This window comes from Sphaerodactylus townsendi, linkage group LG01 (assembly GCF_021028975.2).
Source record: "Sphaerodactylus townsendi isolate TG3544 linkage group LG01, MPM_Stown_v2.3, whole genome shotgun sequence".
NCBI classification, from domain to species: Eukaryota; Metazoa; Chordata; class Lepidosauria; order Squamata; family Sphaerodactylidae; genus Sphaerodactylus; species Sphaerodactylus townsendi.
In genome coordinates, this window is record NC_059425.1 from 167,227,207 (window position 1) to 167,251,389 (window position 24,183).

A 24,183-nucleotide genomic window follows, 5' to 3' on the forward strand; every position below is an offset into this window, starting at 1 on the left:
CCCTCTGTGCTCCCATGACAGACTGGAGATCTGAACTTGGATCTTCTAGTCCGACACTCTAACCATTCCCTGGAATATGCTTCTGTTTTGCAGTTAGGCCAACTAGACTGGCTCAGTTCAGCTGTGACATAAACTATGGTCCGATCTATGGTTAATAATCTGAACATGGGTTATTCTATTAGCTAGGGGTACATCAAGCCAGGATCAGAAATCATCATCTGAAGCTAGTTTAGTCCATCACAGTGAATGTTAACTGTGGTTTCATATGATGCGCAGAAACATCCTGGCTTGTTGCCCAGCACTGGACTCATTGCAGCATAAAACAAAAAAACAAAGGGAAAAAAAACAAAGAGGTTCCTCAAGGAAAACCAAAGTAGGATGATCACCTGCAAGCTGAATCTCAGTTTCACACGGATCTCAGTTTCACAGTGAAAATAAACCATAGTTTCCATTATAAGTGAACTGAATTATTGCTTTTACTTGGATTATATTTTATTATTTTTAAGTGTAAATGCAGCCCCCCTCCCTCCAAAAAAATTGGGGAAATAATGCCCCCCCCCAGGGGCATTTTAGATCAGGGAAGAAGTGCAGGTGAGAAAGCTGAAAACACTCCTCCCCCTACACTAAATTGGGTTTCTGCAGCACTTTGAAACTGATTTCCCATGAATAATGGGAAATTCTTTCCCATGAAAGAATAATACTGGGAGTAGTGTTTGCATTATCCTCTCATGTCTCTAAATGAAGCCACACCACCACATCTAACTGGCATGGTGCATATATTTAAAAAGGTGCACCAGTGCAGTGTGTGTACAGCACAGTTATTCTTCCTCTGCATTCCACCTTCAAATAGATATCTAATAAAATAAACCCATCCTCCTTTATTTTATTAGATGCCGGCTATTGATTGAAACTGATTTCCCATGGAGAACTTGTTGGGGTTTCGCAAGTGCCTGTCACAACTCAGTTATAAAAGGGTTAACTGTCTGTTTGTAAACAAGTGGCTGAAGTCACTGTTGATGACCTGATCTACTGATTAGCTATTGGTCAGTCAGATAGCCATTGCTTACATGTTAATGAGCACATACATCTGAAGTTATAAAGTTAACTCTGGCCCCTTCCGCACAGGCAAAATAATGCGTTTCCAAACCACTTTCACAATTGTTTGCAAGTGGATTTTGCTATTCCGCACAGCTTCAAAGATCACTGAAAGCAGTTTGAAAGTGCGTTATTCTGCATGTGCGGAATGAGCCTCTGTTTCTTTGTTTGAACAGACATGACACCACCACCACCATGACCATGAACATGAGACAGCAGGTAGGTGCCAAAATGTAACCAAATGTACAGTAATATAGATATGTAACAGGAAGGAAAGGATTTCTTATTTTATCTCCATGTAACCATTTCTTTATAGTCGGTAAACTCATATATAAAAAGCAACTGAGAATCTGTCTCTTCTGTTCTACTCTGCTAATACACTCACACACACCAGAACTCACCTCTGCTATATCAAATGTTACATGTATTTTGGGAACAAATGAAGTTGGAGTTTATACCATGCTACTCCCAAAAAATAAAAATGAAGTCATACTTGATCACGCCAAGAGGGTCTATATCACCATCCTCTTCCTCATCCTCTTCTTCTTTTGCACTTTTAATATCTCGCTCTTTCAGGGACTCAAATTGCGGGACTATATCAGGCACTCCCTTCTCTCTGAAGAAATCAAAAGCTTCATTGTCTTCCTCTTCTTTATCGGGAAGATTTTTACCCTTGAAGTCAACCCCACCAGCAGATCTGGTTCCTGTTGGGAGAAAGAAAACACACATGGAAAAATGAATAAGAAGTTGGCTCAAGCGGCCAACGGCTGTTAATGGCATGTGCTCATTTCACTGACTGCTGACAGATCTGCAAACAGAATGGGGGAGATGTATACTTATATTAATAAACAATACGTTTTGGTGCCATGTGGCTAGTAGTCTGATGGCTCCTTTCATTTACAGCAACTCAGCTGCAGGATTTCAAAGAAGGCCACATATGCTCCATAACGTAGCCACCTAGACAGACAGAGATTCACTTCTCTCTGCCTAAACATAGAGGCTTTACATTTTCAGTCTGTACTCAAAAAAAGTCTCCAAAATGCCATGTTATAAAGGATGGGGTGTATATGGCTACTATCAACAAATTCCAACCCTAATTAGAGCCTTCAGATTCTGCTAATAACCAGACATCTAGACCTTTTCTTTCATTTCAGGCCAAAGCACAACCACATAACATTTAAGCTGTGCATAACTGCTGCAAATAGCTGCTTAGATCCAGCACTGGTAAACTCCTATATCAAGAACCAGCTGTCTCTGTTCTATGATTTCGTAATCAGATATATGCTGTTTGGTGAAGAACACAGCATTATGAAAATGTGCATTTTCTAGCTCACCAGGGTAGGGCAATGGGGAAACTGGGCAGGATTTCTCATGGTCCAGGCAGCATTTCTGAGCTCTATGTAAGTAACATTTTGAATAAATTGTTTGAATAAATTGTGAAAATTTGTTTAAATTGCAGATGGAGGCACAGAATTCAACTCTGCATGGTACAGAAATGTGGTTACCTAGTTGCAGAATTCTGCAATTGCAATAAATTGCAGAAATTTATTGATTTCCCAGAACGTATATCAAGAACTTAGATAATGCTCCTTCATCGAGCAAGTTCTTTTACAAGTGAATCTTACATCTAAATCAAGTACGACATACTTCTAGTATCGTAGTACAGAACGGAAAGAAAACATACTGCACATCACATTTTCAAAGATATTTTCAAAAAGAATGCCTTCAGAGTTAAATTTAACCCCAGGACTGAGTAGAACTCCAAAAAGGGGATATGTGTACTTGAAAAGCTAGCAAATGAAGGCTTTGTTAATCGACAGACAAGTTGCACTTTGATTATGGATAGATTTAATTTGTAGTAAAATCAATTATCTCTAAGTAAAACTACTCTGAGCTGGTCTAGATAGCAGATTCACTGTACTGTTTTTAATCTCTGCAGCAATTTTCCCCCATGGGCTTATCCATTTATTGGATTTAATTATGTCTGCTGGGGCTAACATAGGTCAATTCCCCACTCATGATTAGATGTGTGCTCATCACTCCAAATATCGAGGTTTCCAGCAGAACTCCCACTGCAGTAGTGCTGAAAACACTTTAATCCTGTTTCTGGCGCGCACACGCACACGCACACGCACACGCACACGCACACACACACACACACACACACACACACACCCGTAAATGTTTTTTCAAAACCTGGAAGAAAGTGGACCTTTTAAAAAAACATGTGGTCAATCTGGAACGGTGGGGAAGTTGGGGGGGGGGGGATGAATCCAAATTCAAACTACCTGCCCTTGCGCATGATGTGGAGCTTTCCATCCAATCAGAATGCAGTGAGCTGTGCGTGATGCGCGCACAGCCCTTAAAAAAAAAATTTGCGGACCAGAGATCCACGTGGATACGAAGCTACATAGGGCCAGTTTTGACTTATTGACTGAATAGAAGGCAATACAAAGCTGTGCTATACGTCGTATCCACATGGATTTGAGTACATGGAGGTGCGCGGAAATAGGGCTTTGCTTTAATCACCCGTTTCTTCGTCTCCGCGTAGAGTTGTTCTGCGCATAGAGTCGTTCTGCGCATGTTCGCGCAGACATGGATCCATCAGTTTGAAAATTTTAAAAAATTCCCACTCCAGCACAATGCAGCAGCCAATCAGGATAGCCCCTGAGTGGATCGTGCATTTGATCCACCGACAGTGGGGACTCCTGAGTGGCTGCAGCATTTCTAGGAAAAAGAAGGCAGAAGCTGCAGTGGGGACCATGAAACCATGCTCAAAAGGTGCCGAATCTAACCAAACCAGTTTGAATCTACTTTCATTTTTGAAGTGGGGAATCGATAGAGTTTTCTGCCCCCAACTGGCATGATGGGAAAACTCCCTGAAATTGTTTCACATCAGAAAACAAATTCTGCTAGACGCTATTTGCCATGGAAAGGAGTGGAAAATTGCTTTAAGGATTCTTTTCTCACACACAAACTTAGTGCCTAGATGAGCTAACATGTTCTTGAGACTGGACAATTGAAGCAAAGATTCATTTGGAATTTATTACAATATGTACTTATCCGAAGACATAATTTCCTAAGGAATGGAACGTGAGTTGACAACTCACTTCCCACCAATCAGCATGCAGGACTTACTGCTAGCCATGAAAGCGAGTCCCACGCAGTGATTGGTGAGAAATGCATTCCTAACTAGTCCCCCACTTGCCTCTCCCCCAACTGAGGAGTAAGGTGAGCCCGTAGGGATAGTTGAGGCCAGTCATCCTCCCCGCCGGGCCCAGCAGAAGCCTCTCCATTTCCCCACACACTCTCTACCAACCCCCAAAGACCAAGCCAGGCCTGCCAGGACAATAGTGGCCAGCCACCCTTCCCTCCAGGTCCAGCAGATGCCTCCTCACTCCTCTACCTGCCCTCTACCACAACCCGAACAGCAAGCAGAGCCTGGCAGAAAACTTCTTATTCTCCCGCCCTCTCCCACCCTCCCAAGAAAAGTCGGGCCTGGCAGGGCATGGGCAGCCAGCCACCCCACCCCTGACCTGGCAGAAGCCTCTCCACTTCCCTGCCCACCCTCTTCAACTCCCCAAAAACCAAGCTGTGCCTGGTGGGGCATAGGCAGACGTGCGTCTTCCTGCCTGGCCTGGCACAAGTCTCCCCATTCCCCTGCCTGCCCCCTCTCCTACCCCCCATAGACCAAGCTGGACCTGGCAGGACATGGATGGCTAGCTGCCCTCCCACCTGGCCTGGCACAAGCCTCCCCCTTCCCCCTGCACTCTCCCACTCTCCAAAGACCAAGTTGTGTCTGGCAATGCATGGGTGGCCAGCCACCCTTCCTGACAGACCTGGTACAAACCTCCCCACTCCCAACCCCCAGAGACCAAATACTCTGTGGGAGGAGAGCCAGAACTGCAGGTGCCAAGACCCAGACACTGAACCCTGAGAAGAATGGTGAGGGGGAAAGGCAGAGTGATGGTGGAGGTGGAAGAGGGGACAGGAGGACGGGGTCAGGGTTAGGGGTCACCACAAGTGACCAGGGCTTTGTGTGTCCCCCTTCCTCCTCGTCATTCTTAAAGCCTATTGCTGGGGGAAATGCTTGCTTGCCCTCCCTTTTCTGGAGCCCATTGCATTTTCCCTCACAGTGGGCTTTACTGCTAGTTATAATATATACTACTAGTCTTGAAAGTAGTAGCAGTAAAACTGAGCATTAAAAGATTTAAGAAAAACACTGTTTTGCAAACATTTCAGGTCTGCAAGGTTTCAACCATTAAGCATTGAAGAAATGTCCCTCAGCTTTCAAAGAGAATATTTTGAGATTACCTAGGAATTCCAGTAACTCAGGGCTTGTTGCTAGATCTGCTTCCTTGGCAATGGCTTTCATGATTTCATTGAACATAACTCTTCGCTCTCGAATGTCAGATTCCCCAACAAATAGCACTTTCCTTGGCAGTGGAGGCAAAGATGATTGTGGATAACATGTCACTAGTTTTTGATAAAATTCTTCAATCTCACTGTATTTCTTCGAGACCTGTGATTATGTGGACAGAATATATATATACGTTATTAAGTGCCAAATGTGGATAAGTATGTAAAAGAAGACACTATTCCTCATGATTTCTTTCCTTTTTTTGTCAAATTTTTAATTAGTACTAAAATTAAACAAATTTACAGTTATCCCTTCCACATGGCTGGGGTTAGGGATGTGCCCCCCCCCCCAACAAAATCTGGAAATCCCTGTAAAAAAATTGGCTCTTGCTACTGCTGTCATATATAAACACAAAGTTTCATGATTTCTTTCCAGAGATCTTTCCACGAGTCCCAACAGATAAGATGCAGATTTCATTTGTATATTTGTTTTTAAAATCTTTTAAATTATTGTATGTATGAGCCAACATTCCTTAGCTTTTCCAAAGTCCACCATAAATGGTAAAAATGTCCCTTCTTAATGACCACATTTACAACACTTATTTGAAACATTTTATACATTTTTGCCAGTTTATCTGGTGTCACATACCAACACTACATCACTTTATAAAAAATCTCTTTCAAATTAGAGTTTAGCGTAGATTTCACCCCCTCTGACCACATATTCTTCCACTGTTCAAAGTTCATAGTCCATTTTATTATACATTCTTTCACTTGCTCTCCTGTTTCTAAGCTCAACAAAATTTATACATCTTTGCAATCACGTGTTCATCATTTATACGTAGCTCCCTTTAAAATTCTGTCTTAGTATCATCAAAACCATACTTTTGAATCTAACCTAAATCTCTCATGCAGCTGTGCATAACTTCAGTCAGCTTCGTTTAGAGCAAGGAGAGCCATAGTCAGGGCCTTGAAGTTACACCACCCAAAAGGGTGGTGTAACTCCATTGAACCCTTCAGAGGGCTTTCTGGGCAGCCAGGGTTGTTTTCATGTGGGCTGCCCTCCCGCATCCATGGAAGTCCTGAGGAGGCGGTGCAGTGGTGCTGTCTCTGGCCACGGAGCCCTTTGGATGGGGCTGCCCATCACTGAAATTCTTCCCAGCAGTGATAACTGTAATTTATTCCATTTTGAAAGGTCTTTTTAACCTCATTCCATGTTATTTTAAGATAGTTTTAAGCCAGTTGTTTTAACGTAGCATACAGTTCTTATTAGATAACACTGAACCAAGGTACTTCACCTTTTTCTCAACTCAAAATCCCTTTACTTAGATTGATTTGATCTTGAATAGTCATATTTTAGTTATAACCTTCATCTTCTGTTTATTAATGTTAAACCCTGCCAGAGCACCAAACTTTCTCAGACATTAACAGCTCAACCCCCTTTGCAGGCTTTTCCAAAATCAATATCAAGTCATCAGCAAACACTTTTAATTTATGAGTTTAATTTTTAAAAAACTGTACTCTCATTAGATCTTGTAACTCTATTTAAAACCTCCAACACGTATAAATAAAAGAGGTGAGACAGGGCATTCTTCCCTTATTCCCTTCTGGATATCACATGCTTTATTAAATCCCCATTAACAATTATTTGTGCTTTTTGTAGTTTATAAACTGGTTTCATTCATTTCATAAAATTATCCCCAAAATCCATATTTTCCAAGACCTTAAACAAAAGAGACCCGTTCAAATTGTCAAATGCTTTCTCTGCAGCCAAAAATATCAAGGCTGCTTGTTTTTTGTTACATTTTTCCAAATATTCCAACACATCTATCACAATCCTGACATTGTCTCTCAATTGTCTTTTCTATTCCTCACAATTTCAGAAGCAACATGCATAGAATTTAGTAGCTGTGTATGCTTAAGTCACCTTGTTGTGATCCTAACAAGCAGCAAAAATATGAATGTCCCACAGGCTTCTCACATGTGACAGATATTCCCCCAAGAACCCAGCTCCTACTGAATCAGTCTCTTGTTTCATCAAGGCCCATACTGTCTACTCAGACAAGCAGCAGCATCTCCAGCATCTCAGGCAAGGGTCTTTCATATCACTTACTATCTGATTCCCAAGATGATTCAGAGGAGAAGTTTTGTTAGAACATCACTCAAACCCATGGTTTGATTAAATTAACAATGGTTAGAGTGATCATTTGAACATGGACTGCCCCATTAACTATAGGTAGGTAGGGTGAGCAGTTGTAGATAAAGCTGTTGCCAAAAACGTTGCTACGTCTGCAGTTCTTCTAGTGCAGCAGTCATTCATAAGCAGATGTAGCTTGCTTTGGTCAGAAGTGGCAAGACGTGAATTAATATAAGGTTCAGTGTAGAGAGTCCTGAGTTCTATGTGGCGAGAACAATACAGGAGTATATGAGCAGTTGTTTCCACTTGGTTGGGCAAACATTGACAAGTTCTTGCTTAACGATGAGCAAGCCCTGTTAGTTTCAGAATACAGTTTTTGTCTTTCCAAATCAAGTACTCTTTGTTTTAAGGTGTGGAAGTTACTGATCTCATCCGAGTTGGAAAAAAAATTCCACAGGGAAACCCAAGGTTGTGATATAATTTGTAATTTGTTGATCACCTAATAACCTTTTCTATTGTTGTTATTGTCAGTTTGATTGTTGTTTTATCTTATGCCTAATAAATGTAATGAAATGGAAAAAAGGTACGTAGGGTCCCATCGAAAAAGGCTCTGAAATCATGATTTGAAAGTGCTTTATTAACTGCAGTTACTCTTAACTGAAGTTCACATGATGAACCAATGCAGACATCCCAGCTTAATCCTGGCTTGATCCCTGGCAGGACTATTATCACAATGCTGGCTGGGATATAATGGATTTCCATGGGGGAAAGCATCAATGCAACAAAATCAGCAAACAGGCAGGGCCTTCTTTGTCATGGTACCAAAATTATACAATTCCCTCCACAGGGATATTCATCTGTCCCCTATTACTACCTTCCTGCAGAAGGTAAAGACTTTGTTTCATCTGGTGTACTCTCAAAGTTCCCTTCTTCCTGCCTTTTCCTTTAATTTGCAATTTCTGTTTCATACATGCATTTCAGCTAAATTGGTTTTATGTTATATTTTATCAATTGTTAGTTGCTTTGGTGGCCCTAACTGAATAGACAGGCAAGTTTATAAACGTTGTAAATAAATACATTTAAATTTAAATAAATAAATCTCAGGGATTGTCTTGGAGCCAAAGCGTTTTTTAAAAACTACAGCTTCCCATGAAGTCTGAACTGAGCCACAAGACTCTTACATCGATACATTACAGACCACCAAACTTTGGCCCTGAAGACTTGGGTCAAGTTCTTGTTCAATCATAACTAATGGACAAATCAACAGAATATATTAAAGCCCTGGACAAATCATTGGAATATTTTGGATCAAGTGTCAGAATATTTTGGATCAAGTATCAGAATATTTTAAAGCCCTGCGGGGTTTAGACCAATAGGCTCCATCTGGTCCAATATTCTGCTTTCGACAGCAGATAACCACATACCTCTAGGACCCTTCCACCCCCAAGTTAGGCATAAAGACAAAGGGCTCCCTTGCTGATTCCCAGTGCCTGGTATTCAGAGGAAGACCCACACAGCAGGCACTTTTTAAGAACAGAGAATTATAAATTCAAGGTATAATTGAAGGGTAAGTGGATTGAAGAAAGGGAAGCACATAAACACAATTATATAAAGTGAATTAAAGAGGGGAGAAAGGGTTGGAGATCTATGCAGGGATGAGTCCAAAGATGTAATTGAAGGAAAATTGCATGGAAGAAGAGCAAGAGGAACTCCCAAAATACAATTACATAAAGCAAATTGAAGTGGGGGGTGAAAGACATACAGGCATGCAAAGGCTTGTCTGAGAAAAAAAGCATGGAGGTCTGTCAAAGACTGGTTTACAGACTGAAAGCAAGAGACACATCACATCTGCAAAGATGAATGTACCCAGTGGAGGACCTGACTGCACAAATCCAGATATTAAGGCATCTCAAGGTGAACTAAGGTAGCTGCAACTGTTCAATGAACAGTTGTAACTTAACAACAATACCCTGGACAAGACTGAAAGGAAACCCATTAAATCCATATTGGAAGACAGTTGTTCTTGGGGGTGGGGTGGGGTGGGGGTGGTTTTTTAAAAATCTTCTAATGTAAATACATGCAGCACATATACAACTAATTTCAAATATGCGCACACCCTTATCCAGACATCTTATTAAATGGATGTGAACTTTCACCGACTGTAGTTTTTTAAGTGCTGGAAACCAAATTCGCATTTAATCATTCACACATTAACAAAGTGAAAGCAATGCACCCTTTCCCCTTTGCTTTCTTTTAAAAATAATGGAAATCCACTTATTCCAAATGAAAATATACAAATATAAGCAGTCTAAGAAGGGAAATTTATAGCATGATATTCTTTCCCCAGGCTTACACTATATGCATCTTGGATAGTGCTTGAGTGCCCTCTACTGGAATTATCCCAACTGTTGCAGTCAAACGTTAAAGTGATCTACGTTTCTTGCTTTTGCAACATACACAGATTTGGAAAATCATCTGCACCAAATAGATTTCTACAGCACCTTCCAAGTTCTCTATGTTTAAGTCCCTCCGATATGAATTTGACTGACATATCTAAGCAATTTTATGAGCCCTTGAAGGGTGGGGGCATCTCTCTCTCTCTCTCTCTCTCTCTCCCTCTCCTGCTGTTTAAAGCTAGAGAGAGAGAGAGAGAGAGAGAGAGAGAGAGAGAGAGAGAGAGAGTGAACCCTGCTCCATGCCCTATATATACACACACACATACTCACATGATCCCATATACAAATGTTTGCATATAGATGAGACACGCAGCCAGGTACAGAAGACAGCCCAACTTCACTAAGCTGACCCTAAAATACACCACTGGAGGAAAAAAACCCACAATTTTTGTGGAGCACTGGAATGTTTTAATTAATTATCTCCTTGGAAAAGCATGAAAGTTACAAAAAAGGAAAGAAAGGCGGGCAGGGCTCGGTGGTGGGCAGCTGGGGCACACTCTGTTTTGTTATGTGGCCTACAGGGCGCCCCCATGTGGCAGAAAGGTGTGCGCCCAGGGACATGGGTGACCCCATGCCCCTATAGGCCTTATACCTCTGCTCAGTGATGCCATCACTGAAAAAGGCCATGTCGCCCACCTCAGCTCAGCAGGTGCTGGCCCCTTCCGCACATGAAGAATAATGCACATTAAATCCACTTTTACAATTGTTTAAAAGTGGATTTTGCTATTCCGCACAGTAAAATCCAGCTTCAAAGTGCATTGAAAGTGGATTGAAAATGCATTATTCTGCATTTGCGGAATGGGCCTTAGCTTGGCAGGCTGAACTGTACAAGAAATCACTTCATTGCCCTTGAGACTTGATGAATAATAATATTTAGCATCTAGCACTTTCAAGCTTCCAACAACTGCTTATATATTATCACAATATTCCTAACAGCAACCTCCATAATGTAGACCAATCCCTGTACTACAGATGGAGGGGGCTGAAAGTGAAAAGCTCTGGCTTAACTAAGAACAGCTACTGAGTTTGTGTGTATTCGTGCAATTCTTTTTGAACTTATAAAACAGAAGAACTGTGTAAGTGGCAGTTTTACTTATAACCATTACATTCAAATGTCTGCCGCTTACATTTAATACACGGACCAATCTGTACAGAGTTTATACAATGTAAATAAATATAGCAGTCTAGATCAGTGATTCTCAACCTTCCTAATGCCGCAACCCTTTAATACAGTTCCTCATGTTGTGGTGACCCCCAACCCTAACATTTATCCATTTTACAGATGGAGAACACTGATGTAGAGAGTCCTCGGCGACCCCTGGGAAAGGGTCGTTCGATCCCCCAAAGGGGTCCCGACCCCCAGGTTGAGAACCACTGGTCTAGATAATCCAGACAAGTCTGATATCAGAACTTGTAAGCTAGGCAGGATCAGCCAAGGTTAATACTCAGGAGACCACCAGGGGAGAATAGGGTTGCTATTCAGAGGAAGGCAATGGCAAACCATCTCTATTCATCTCTTGTCTTGAAAGTTGGTTGCAACTTTCTTATTTTTATTTTCATTTTATTTTTATTTGATATACCACCCCATCCCCAGAGAGCTCTTAACGGCTTACTTTACGCTACTTAAGATGGTTCTTAACGGGTTACTTTACGCTCTTAATGGCTTACTTTACGCTACTTACGAGGGCTCTTAACGGCTTACTTTACGCTCTTAATGGCTAGCTTTACGCTACTTAACAGGGCTCTTAACGGCTTACTGTACGCTCTTAAAGGCTTACTTTACGCAACTTAAGAGGGCTCTTAAAGGCTTACTTTATGCTACTTAAGAGGGCTCTTAACGGCTTACTGTACGCTCTTCAGTGGGCTCTCAACGGCTCTTAAGAGGGTTTTCAACAACTCTTAAGTGGGCCCTTAAATGGGCTCTTAAGTGGGCACAAAGGGTTCTCAACTAGTCTTAAGTGGGCTCTTAAGTCGGCTCTTAAGTCGGCTCTTCAGAGGGTTCTCAACAGCTCTTAAGTGGGTTCTAAACGGCTCTTAAGTGGGCTCTTAACGGCTTACTGTACGGTCTTAACGGCTTTACGCTACTTGAGAGGGCTCTTAAAGGCTTACTTTACGCTACATAAGAGGGCTCTTACGCTTAATGAATTACTGTACGCTCTTAACGGCTTACCTTATGCAACTTAAAAGGGCTCTTGACGGCTCTTAAAAGGGCTCTTAACGGCTTACTGCACGCGCAAGACGGCTCTCAACGGCTCTTAAGAGGGTTCTCAACAGCTCTTAAGTTGGCTCAAGAGGGTTCCAACTGCTCTTAAGTGGGCTCTTAAGTGAGCTCTTAAGAGGGTCCTAAACAGCTCTTAAGTGGGCTCTTAAGAGGGTTTTAAATGGCTCTTAAGTGGGCTCTTAACGCTTCTCTAAACGGGTCTTCTAAACGGGTTCTAAACGGCTCTTAACGCTTCTCTAAACGGGTTCTAAGTGGGCTCTTAACGGCTTACTGTATGGTCTTAACAGCTTTACACTACTTGAGAGGGCTCTTAAAGGCTTACTTTATGCTACTTTACGCTCTTACGCTTAATGGATTACCTTACGCTCTTAACGGCTTACTTTACGCAACTTAAAAGGGCTCTTAGTGGGTCTTAAGTGAGCTCTTGACGGCTCTTAAAAGGGCTCTCAACGGCTTACTGCACGCGCAAGACGGCTCTTAAGAGGGTTCTCAACAGCTCTTAAGTGGGCTCTTAAGAGTGTTCCCAACAGCTCTTAAGTGGGGTCTTAAGTGGGGTCTCAGGTCGGCTCTTAAGAGGGTTCTCAACAGCTCTTAAGTGGGTTCTAAATGGCTCTTAAGTGGGCTCTTAACGGCTTTGCACTACTTGAGAGGGCTCTTAAAGGCTTACTTTACGCTACATAAGAGGGCTCTTACGCTTAATGGATTACCTTACGCTCTTAACGGCTTACTTTATGCAACTTAAAAGGGCTCTTGACGGCTCTTAAGAGGGCTCTTAACGGCTTACTGTACGCGCAAGACGGCTCTCAATGACTCTTAAGAGGGCTCTTAAGAGTGTTCTGAACAGCTCTTAAGTGGGGACTTAAGTGGGCTCTCAACTGCTCTTAAAAGGGTTCTCAACAACACTTAAGTGGGCTCTTAAGAGTGTTCCCAACAGCTCTTAAGTGGGGACTTGAGTGGGCTCTCAACTGCTTTTAAAAGGGTTCTCAACAACACTTAAGTGGGCTCTTAAGAGGGTCCTGAACAGGTCTTAAGTGGGCTCTTAAGTGGGCAATTAAGGGGGTTCTGAACAACACTTAAGTGGGCTCTCAAGTCAGTTCTTAAGAGGGTTCTCAACAGCTCTTAAGTAGGCTCTTAAGAGGGTTCTCAACAGCTCTTAAGTGGGGTCTTAAGTGGCCTCTCTACGGCTCTTAAGAGGGTTCTGAACAACACTTCAGTGGGCTCTTAAGTCGGCTCTTAAGAAGGTTCTCAACAGCTCTTAAGTGGGTTCTGAACGGCTCTTAAGTGGGCTCTTAACAGCTTTACGCTACTTGAGAGGGCTCTTAAAGGCTTACTTTATGCTACATAAGAGGGCTTTATGCAACTTAAAAGGGCTCTTAGCGGCTCCAAAAATTTTAGTAACAGGTTCCCATGGTGGTGGGATTCAAACTTGTGGCGTAGCGCCAATGGGGTTGGGCGGGGTACGACGGGGCGTGGCCAGGCATTTCGGGGGCGGGGCATTCCTGGGCAGGGCTGTGGCAAGGACGCAGCCGCTGCACCGGTCCTTGGGCGGGAAACGAATGCACGCAGGCGCAGGCTGCCACGCACGCCGGTGCACCTCCTGCTAGACTGCTTCAAGTTCTGCGCGCTACTGCTGAGAGGAGGGGCGTAACTAAGGTAAAAATCACATGGCAAAATCACCAATTAGTAACCCCCTCTTGGCACACACAAATAATTAGTAACCTACTCTCGGGAACCTGTGAGAACCTGCTGGATCCCACCTCTGGTTATTCCTCCTCTCACACAGAGAAAAATAGTGGCTAATTACCATAAACTGAATGACATCTTCCCGTTTGTGCTTTGATGATTTGAATGCAGCCAGTTGAGTAACAACAACAATATTATATTCCACGTGGCCAGACATCATCTTCCCCCGAATCTCCTGGTACTCTGGAACAGACAGATCTAACCCGGTGTGGGCATTTTGAACAGGCCTGCAAGTATAAACACAAGTGTTCAGTCATCTGGTCCAATCCTGACAAGACAGGGGATCTCTTGGTTAGTGGAATGGCCAACGATGAGCTTGAGATCTCTTCTGTCTTGAAAAGCCAGGTTCACAGCTTGAAAATGCTACTTGACACAACAATCATGTACATATGCATGGTAGCACTGAGACGGAAAAAAGCATTGACTCAAATGCATGAGCTGGGAAGAGGGTAGGTTTCACACACTGGCATCAAAGCTGTGCGCAGAGCACGTATCCCATGGAAAACAACAACTTATTCCCTAGACGACATATTTTCATCACAAGAAATCCAACCATGAAGACTCCAGTGCCAACATTTAGACGAGTCATTCCTGGTCTTTGTAGGCCACTATTTATTTATTTATTTATGTTCCACTTTTCTCTTCTGTGACGTACAACGTTGCTCCCCATCTTTATCACAATCACCACTTTGTGAGGTAGGTTAGTCTAACAAAGGCTCATTCCGCACATGCAGAATAATGCACTTTCAAACTGCTTTCAGTGCTCTTTGAAGCTGTGCGGAATGGCAAAATCCACTTGCAAACAGTTGTGAAAGTGGTTTGAAAATGCATTATTTTGCGTGTGCGGAAGGGGCCAAAGAATAATTGGTCTAAGAAGATCACCCAATAACCTTCCATAACACAGCGGGATATGTGCCTGGGTCTCCCAGATCCTACACCATTTTGGCTTTCTATGGAGTCAAGGAAACTAAGGCAATGAAATAGTGTATCTAATTTCATAAAAATTTGATTCAGCCAGTGAACTGCTATGACCTCAGAAACACAACTTCAGTGTAAATTTCTGGGAATGTGCAAAAAATAATAATGCAACCAACATTCAGGGATTTCCAAGCAGTATGTGATGGCAGCAGGATGTAACATTAGAGTCGCCAACTTTTCCTTCCTTTCATACTTTTTAAATGTTTCACACAGAACAGAAATGTAGTAGGCATAACTTTTCCTGGCACACATGCAGGTGCAATGGAGCTTCTTAGGTCCCCCGGCAGAATGGTTGAAAGAGCCACCTTGTGCTGACCCCATGGGGTTTTTCAAGCAAGAGACAACCAAAAGTGGTTTACCTTCAGCTGAGTGCGCACACCAATAAGCGGCCAAATACCAACCACAATCAACCCTGCTTAGCTTCCTGAAATCGGACAATATCAGGCCATTACAGACCACCCAGGTCAGTACATTTGGGCACCTGCAGCAGAGATTAAAGACACAGAAGCCCTCTGAGGGAAAAAGTCAACAGCCCAAGTAGGATCCCATTGGATGTTCTTACTTAGAGCAGTGGTTCCCAGCCTTTTCTCAGCCACATTCCCCTTGGCAACCCATTTCCCTTAAATTGTACCACCAAATTAGCAAAGCCATTATGTACTTTTTTCCATGTTCCCCCAAACGCTCTGGCACATACCCCCAGGGGTCTGTGGACCCAAGGTTGGAAACCACTGACTTGGAGGACAGTGCAAAGAATCCAGGTCTTTTATCATTTTGTTCACCCTTCTCTAGACCTGTTCCAGCTTGTCAATATCCTTCTTGAATTGTGGTGCCCAGGACTGTACACAGTATTCCAGGTGAGGTCTGACCAACACAGAATATAGTAGTACTGTTACATCCCTCAATTAGACGCTATACTATTGATGCAGGCCAGAATCGCATTGGATTTCTTGACTGCCACATCACACTACTGGCTCATGTTCAGTTTGTGTTTTATTAAGAGTCCCAGATCCCTTTCACATGTCAAGCTAAGTGTCACCCATCCTATACCTGTGCAATATATATATTGCCTAAGTGCAGTATCTTGCATTTATCTCTGTTGAAATTCATTTTGGTAGTTTGGCTCAGCTCTCTAATATTTTTGGGAAAGAAGGAAAAACAGCCCCTCCTTGAAAGAAAAACATAAATAGGGGAGTCTGGGGATCTGTAAAAAAGTGAAACCCCATAGGGGTTTTCTCTTGTGGTGAAGAAAAAAATCAGGAAGAGGTGTGTGAGATTCACAGAAGGGTGTGTGTGCGCACAACATCTGGGATAGGGTGGGAGAAACACAAGAAGGGAGAAACACAAGAAGGAGGCACAAGAGCAAACTGAAGAGAGTTGCAATCGTTATAAATGAACTCGCTTTCCCTTATGTATAACGATTAATAACGATTGCCACTCGTTATAAATATGCAGCGCGGAATCCACTTGAGACTGGACGGAGAACTCCCCATGGTGAAAGCAGGGCAGCTGGAGCTGCTCCAAAGCACCCCCAGAGGTGCCATTCCGGGGCAAATTTGGGGAAAGAGCGGGGTAGACCAGCCAGCAACGGGGTCGAGCAGAGACGGGGCCAGCAAAGCGACTTCTGCACCGCCCTGTAGCAGGAAAGTTCAGCAAGGGGGAGGCGGAGATGCAGGCGGGCCAGGCCGTGCCAGGAGAGCTCCAGCGCAGAAGGAGCCAAGGCCACCCTGTCCTCTCCAAGCCTGGGGTGGTGGAGGGGCAAGGACCCAGAAGGTCTCGCGATCTCTTACCTGGTGGTGACCAACACGGCCCGAGCCGGGCTTTGCTGCATGCTGTCCGCCGCCTGCAAAAGCAGCAGCGGCAGCTTCCCTGTTTGCAAAGCTGGGGAGGAGATCCGGGAAGACGCGTCAGCTGATCTTTTCCGTCTCTGTATATTGGCAGCTCCCGATGACTCTTCCTGACTTCAGGCCGCTGGGGAAGGGCCAAGGCCGTTTCTGACAGCAGGATTGTGCTGGGTGATTAAAAGCTTAATTGCAAAAGAATTACGTAGTCGGCAGGATTCGAACCTGCGCGGGGAGACCCCAATGGATTTCTAGTCCATCGCCTTAACCACTCGGCCACGACTACTCCTAGTGGTTAAAACTTTCAAAACAAGTCTCTTTAAATTCCCCATTCTCCCTCTATACATCTTTTCTGTACCGTCTAAAATAGTGATTTGGTTTGCATCTGGGAGGATGCACAAATGAATGAGTAATGGCTCCAGCAGTACATAATAAAAAGTTTAAATTGGTACTACCGACTTACAAAATCTTTTTTGTTCCCTTCGCTGTCTCAATAATCAGTTCCGTCTGACAGGATGCATATTTAGGGATGCACTGCCCTACATGACAAAGGAGCCCATTAGGAACCAGAGTGGTTCGTCTGGGTTGAAATCATTCTATTTCATTCTAAATACATTCTAAATAAATAAATCATTATATTATAGGAGTTATCCTATAATAATAATAATATGCTATAATATGACAAGCAGCTGTCACCCACCATGTTTTCTATTTAATGCAATCAAAGGAAAAGGGTTAGGAAGTCCCAAAATGTATTACAATACCTAGATCCTAAATTCTTAGTTGGAAGAAACACTTAAGGAGGCCTGATAGGATCCACTTTTGCACAGTTTTGGTGGATCAGATTGGACTTGCTCCAGGAGCAAATGGTTTTTTGGGTTGCAATCCAGCATATATGTTTATGAACAGAGACAGAACTCTGGTTTTCACGTTCTCAAAGGATCAACAAGTTTGTCAATACCCTAGATTTGTATGGGCCTGGTCAAAGATGGACTGGGTGAGGATATAACCAGTGGTGGGATTCAGCAGGTTCTCACCACTTTAGCAGAACGGGTTGTTAAAATGGTGCTTGAAAACAAGCAGTTGTTAAATTATTTGAATCCCACCACTGGGTATAGCTCTTCCTCTTTGCTAGACATTGAAGATTGACATTTAGCAAACTTGTACAGCAACTCATTTAGGTATTTCAGCCCTTGAGGAGAACTGACCTTGTATGATCATCAGTAATTCAAAATACAGCTCAGGTGATGCAGTGTGTGGAATGGGAGAACATGTGCCACTGCTGCATGGCACCCTAATGCTTGCATACATGTGTCAAGATGCGCCTTCTTCAGAGATTTATCCGCTCAGAACCAGGGGAGAGTCTTGAATCCTGATGAGCGCCCAGGGACAGAATGCAGAAAATAGGAAGTGTTCGTTCTTCTGGTAAATATAGATGGCCAGAAGTGGAACAGCATTCAGTGTAGTTGACCTTTATATAGTAGTTGATGCTTATTTAGAAACACCTATCCTGCCATATGGATTGCCAACACGGATAAAGAAGGTTTCTTCGTATATAGTAGATTTCCAGACCCAGGAATCTCTCCCTGTGAGAATGCAGGACCCAAAATTTTTCACTTCTTCAGAAACTGAACAGCGTAATTTCCTCAAGGCAAGGGATGATTCTTGGCTTTCTTCCATCACCTCAGTGCAGGAGGAGTTTCCTTACATCGCAGGAGGCTTCATAAAATCCTAGGAGGATGGTTGGCTTGGAACCTGCCAACATTATGGAGTTGATCCCAGCACCATTTTGCAGCTGTTTCCTTGACCTAGGCTTGCCAACTCAGGGCTGGTAAATTCCTGGAGATTTTAAGTGGAACCTGGGATGGGGCACTTTGGGGAGGACCTCAGCCCACCCCTTATAGAGCCTGCCTGAGAAGCTGCCATTTCCTCCAGAGTTATAATTCTGAGCGATCTCCAGGCCCCATCTGGAGATTCGTAGTCCTGCAACCATTCTCCAAATGCCAAAAATACCCTCTGGCTTAGCAAGGTTGGAGACTGTTGCAATAACTAGGAGTGGAATATGCTAATCCAAATTTTTTGGTATTTAGTCTTTTTGGTTCTTAAACAAATTGGTTGGAGTGGGGCGAGCGTGTTCAGTTTTGTTTTGTTTCACTGTTAGGATTCTTGGCCAAGGATGAAAAAGAATCAAAATTAAGTTTTACCTCTGTAACTGTTATCTCAGAGATAAGGTTTTTCAGTCTATGTATCATTTCATGTAATCTTATTAAGGATCTTCCTTAATTGTTTTTCACCATGGTTCTCTGTAGATTATAGCATTATGTAGTTTGATTCCTAAACGAACAGCTTTCATATGGTTTTATCAATCATGGTCCCATCTGTAGATACTAAAATCCGGTGTATGTACACACACACACACACACACACAGAGAGAGAGAGAGAGACAGACAGACAGACAGACAGACAGACAGACAGACAGACAGACAGACAGACAGACAGACAGACAGACAGACAGACAGACAGAGCGCAACTGGTCTGAAAAGCAAGGCTTAGGTCGAATCCCCACTACCGTCTTAGCCAGGTTTCAGAACACAAACCAGGTTTGAGGTTGTTTGTGTTCTGAAACCTGGCTAAGACAGTAGTGGGGATTTGACCGGGGAGGTCGTCCCTCAAACCTGGTTAGTTTGTGTTCTGAAACTTGGCTAAGATGGTAGTGGGGATTCAACCTTAGTCCCTTCTGCACATGCAGAATAATGCACTTTCAATTCACTTTCAATGCACTTTCAAAGCAAAATCCACTTGCAAACAATTGTAAAAGTGGATTGAGAGTGCATTATTCTGCATGTGCAGAAGGGGCCAGAGTCAAGGCTCACCTCTCCCTCATTTTCTAGTGAGAATAATCATATAACAGAGTGGCAGCCACTTTGTGAGTGATACATTTAGCAATTTAAACCTGAAAGCATCTTTCTGGAAGTAAGCCCCACTGAGCAGATTTCAATAGGATTCTACATAGACCTGCTTAGAACTGCACTATAAGAGCACAAAAACACTGGAGCATGTACTTTTTCAGGCAAGTGATACAGCACATTGAAGATACAGGAAACGCGCACACACACACACACACACAAACCCAATCACAACTCCACTTTTTTGGAAGTAATTTCCATTTCTTTTTTCAAAAAAACTTTCTTTAAATAATATACTCAGTGTTGAGGTTCAAGTAACTCTCATGAAAGCCTCCTCTGTCCCTGAGGTAATCTATCATTTACCTCAGGATGACAGTTGCAAAACCCAGATGTGAACCTGTAGGATACATATATATTTCAAACAGGACTCGGCTGCTGAACTGCTAGATTTAAAACCCACTGTTTTATAATGTGGTAACGCTATTGATGGTCAGGTAAGGCAGCCTTTTTTAACCTACCTGCACATTCTCAACACAGGCTAAATTTATGGCGAAGATCAGAGAATTACCTCAGTGTACTTCATTATCCCCTGATGTCCACCACCACCCCTGAACCATTTCACCTGTAATGTCATGAGGGACTTGTCAGGAACAATCAAGACAAAGCCCTAAGCAATCCCTACTGAAAGATAAACCTGCCACTTGCCTCACCGAAGGCAGAGCTTTTCTGAAGTTATGAGGCCTGATTTCTGACAAGCTTTGCGGGTTTCCATAAATCATAAACAAATTTCATATCATCCAGCCAAGAGGAAAACCTCAGATTTCATAGTTTGCTACACTTTCATGTATATTCCGCTCCTTTCCCCCACAACATTGTCTTTATTTTTTTTATAATATTTGCTTTGTAAGGGATGGGGGGGGAGTGAAAAGGAGCATATTTTAGAGAATTTAGAGGTTTGGGGCAGTTGAGATTGAAGGCAATGTTTTTTTACAGGATGGTGCTACTTAAGACAGATGTGTCTACATTCTCTCCCATGGAAAAAAATTACAATCTGGGGCTCATTCCACACATGCAGAACAATGCACTTTCAAACTGCTTTCAGTGCTCTTTGAAGCTGTGCGGAATGGCAAAATCCACTTGCAAACAGTTGTGAAAGTGGTTTGAAAACACATTATTTTGCATGTGCGGAAGGGGCCTGGGAGAAAGTTTCAGGAAGTAGAATTCAGCTTTTCTCTCTGGTGCATTATTTTTTTTTTCTGTGTATGATCTCCCTCCCCAAATTGGCAACCTGCCAGCTGAAGCTTGTGGCACAGCTTAGGAAAAGTTTGCAACTTGGTTTTACTGAAATATTTAAATAATCTAAAGGTACTGAGCTACTGCAATGCCCAAGGATCTCCACTAATGGAAATAACAGTAGTGACCATTGAAAGGTGAAGAAGACATCCAGCACAGGAGTTTTGCTTTAATTTCCATTATTTTCTGAAATTCTGTATCTTTCCTAATTTTTATGTGATGTTATCAAATGAAAAGGATGAGATGTGAAGGAATATGCGTTTTAATATCAGTTACAGTGATAATGGAAATTAGGATCTGCTCTTCCCAAGCCCTGGGCCCCTTCTGCACACGCAAAATAATGCATTTTCAAACCACTTTCACAACTGTTTGCAAGTGATTTTGCTATTCCGCACAGCTTCAAAGAGCACTGAAAGCAGTTTGAAAGTGCATTATTCTGCATGTGTGGAATGAGCCCTGGTCTCTGTGCCCCCTGCTACAGAGGTAAGGCTGCAGGTGGAGACCAGAAGGGGTGGCATGCAAGGGAAGAGGAGGGAGGGAGGGAAAGGAGGGGGTGAGGGGTGGCATGCAAGGGAAAAGGAGGGAGGGGAGGGGAGGGAGGGAGTGATGGGTGGCATGCAAGGGGGGAGCTCAGAATACAACTTTTAAAAGGCTGCTTTTGAATGACAGAACAAAGAGTCTGAATTCTGAAATTTCTGTCAGTAGTAGAATGGGTTGAGAAGTGATGCAAGTTGGATGACATAACTCACCTAGTCATCGCCTTTACCCCAAAATGTGGTTCCTCGATGTATGTTAATAGGACACATGTGAACTATTCAGTTCGTTTTTCTTATCTAGTCAACTATCATTATCATTTTATTCTAACCTGATACCATTTGTCCATTCAGCCTTTATTTGGCATAAACAATATAAATCACAGCAAAATCACAGCAAAATACAAACTTGCAACATATAGCAAATGGAGTTGATTCATACATACTGTTGCTTATGGGATACTTCCAGCAGAAAATTTGCAGCCATTTTACAGATTATAGCATCAGAGTTATTTAATAAAAACAATAGTCTGCTTAGTTCGTCCAGCTCGCTAGGTATCATAGCAAGCAACCTAGAGTATTTGATTCTAATACTTGCCGATTTGGGACAACAGAACAGTTGGGGAGTTAATGTACTAACCTGATACATTTGACACAATGAAATGAATGAGAGAAGATTTTAATGTGTTGCAAAAACTGGTTACAAATCACTGTATAACTTCAGCTCCTTTCCCTTAATTTGATTTTATTTCTGGATCTTCATGTCACCTTATACTGCATCTCATCCTCCATCTATTCTAGTCAACACTGGCCCTTTCGGCACAAATTCCCAAAAATGTTTCTAAAAAGTTTTCAACATTGTCAGCCCGCCCTTTACAATTACTTATGTTTGCCCACATGCCCTCCAAATGATTCCTGCCATTTTGCCTTTTGTTTGGAGTTTGTGAGTGGAATTGCTGTTTCAGCACTGTTTCAGTGCTTTGCAGCCAGGTGCTGCAATTCTCTGCGCCTTCTGCACTCCCTCCTTTGAAAATCAGCCCCCCCTAAAACTGAACAAACTCTGCTCAAGTGCTCCAAAATGCTCCAAAAACAGGCAAGGGGGAAGGAGTGAGCTGACAAAACACAGAGTGCGCACCGGGCGCAGTATGGCCCAGCTATGCTTCTGGTTGGAGAAGAAGGGGAGCAATGAAATGTTTGTTTTTAACTGAGCCATCTTAACAATCACCACTATCTCTAAGAGTGCAATGTCAACGTTAGCCTAAATAAACTCAAAAATACACACGTTGCACTCTGGCTGTGTCCAATCTTACATATTGATCTTGCATATAATTAGGAAACTTAACACTTCTATTTGTATTTACATTTCCTCCATTTCTCTGACAAAGTTCTTAATGATACAGTATAAATCTTCCAACACTTATAACTAAACATAAATCATCACTTAGTCCATTCAATTCCTGCCAGTTCTTTTTTCAAAAACAAAGCTTCAGTTCCATATAGTCCATATTCCAATTCTATAGGTTCTACATAAAAACGTCTCGTGTGTATAGAACGTTTTTCGTGCGTCTTCCTCAGTACGTCTTCCTCAGTGTTTTTAATTGAGCACATTTTGAACTCACTCTTACTCTTTTTTTGAGCTAGATGGCTGTAGTGTACATTGAGTAACCCTATTTTAGCCTAAAATCATGCCTATGAGGTACATTAGGTAGCATGGACTTTTAAAACCAAGTATTTGTAGATGAGGGATACGGAATAGTATAGTGTAGCCTGATATTAAGCAGAGTCAGTACTTAGATGGGAGACCATCAAAGAAGACTGCAGAGGAAGGAATTGGCAAACCACCTCTGCTTCATCACTTGCCTTGAAAGCCACTTGCTGTCATTGGCTGTGACTTGTCACACACAAATAATTTAGATTCTGATAGGCCAGGGTAACCTGACCTCAACCAATCTCAGAAGCTAAGCAAGGTCAGTCTTAGGCCCCTTCCGCACACGGAAAATAATGCATTTTGAAACCACTTTCACAACTGTTTGCAAGTGGATTTTGCTATTCCGCACAGCTTCAAAGAGCACTGAAAGCAGTTTGATAGTGCATTATTCTGCATGCGCGGAATGAGCCTTAGTTATGGAAGACCACCAAGGAAATCCAGGAGCATCACCTCTATTTGTCTCTTGCCTTGAAAAATCTTGCATAAATCAACTTTGACTTGAAGGCAAAAGAAGTTAATCAAATATTTATTGGTTGTATGTCATCCTTGCGCATGGGATGTAATAATCTTTTCCGTATCGTTCCAGTTTAGTATATGCCCTGCTAAAGCAATGTACATCGTTATTTAATACATGCCTCTCAAAAGAATTTTGTATCCATGATGGCTCCCAATAAAAAGAAAATAAAATTCAACAAAATCATAACAAGGAAATCATAAGCCATATGAAAGTAGCCCTGGCAGGCTATGAAACAGCAGGCAGAAATGGACGAAACAGAAGAGCTCAGGGAGGCAAAACCATTTGACTTAGCACATAAAATTGAAAGAAGAAGGTCCCTGGAAAAACTCTCTGGAGAGGCTTTTGGATTAGTGCACCAACACAGGAAAAAGTGCTTTTTAACCTTCCAGATTTCTGAAG

At 42.6% G+C, this 24,183-nt stretch overlaps 1 protein-coding gene, 1 non-coding gene and 1 pseudogene across 2 annotated transcripts in view; all 3 read right to left on the reverse strand.

The window, feature by feature from the left end:
• Window positions 1-16,908, reverse strand: part of HS1BP3 (HCLS1 binding protein 3) — a 50,939-nt gene extending 34,031 nt beyond the window's left edge. The window contains exons 1-4 of the mRNA XM_048499089.1: window positions 16,777-16,908; window positions 14,073-14,238; window positions 5,410-5,617; window positions 1,589-1,799 (exon numbers count right to left, since the gene is read on the reverse strand). Coding sequence (XP_048355046.1) covers window positions 1,589-1,799; window positions 5,410-5,617; window positions 14,073-14,238; window positions 16,777-16,817 — 626 coding nt within the window. The 5' untranslated portion in view covers window positions 16,818-16,908. The remainder of the gene's footprint in view (window positions 1-1,588; window positions 1,800-5,409; window positions 5,618-14,072; window positions 14,239-16,776) is intronic.
• Window positions 16,909-17,031: 123 nt separating this feature from the next.
• Window positions 17,032-17,113, reverse strand: TRNAS-AGA. The gene has a single exon. It is a non-coding gene; the product is annotated as a tRNA-Ser (tRNA).
• A 6,663-nt stretch (window positions 17,114-23,776) lies between these two features.
• On the reverse strand, window positions 23,777-23,876 carry LOC125425639 (annotated as a pseudogene).
• Window positions 23,877-24,183: the final 307 nt, after the last annotated feature.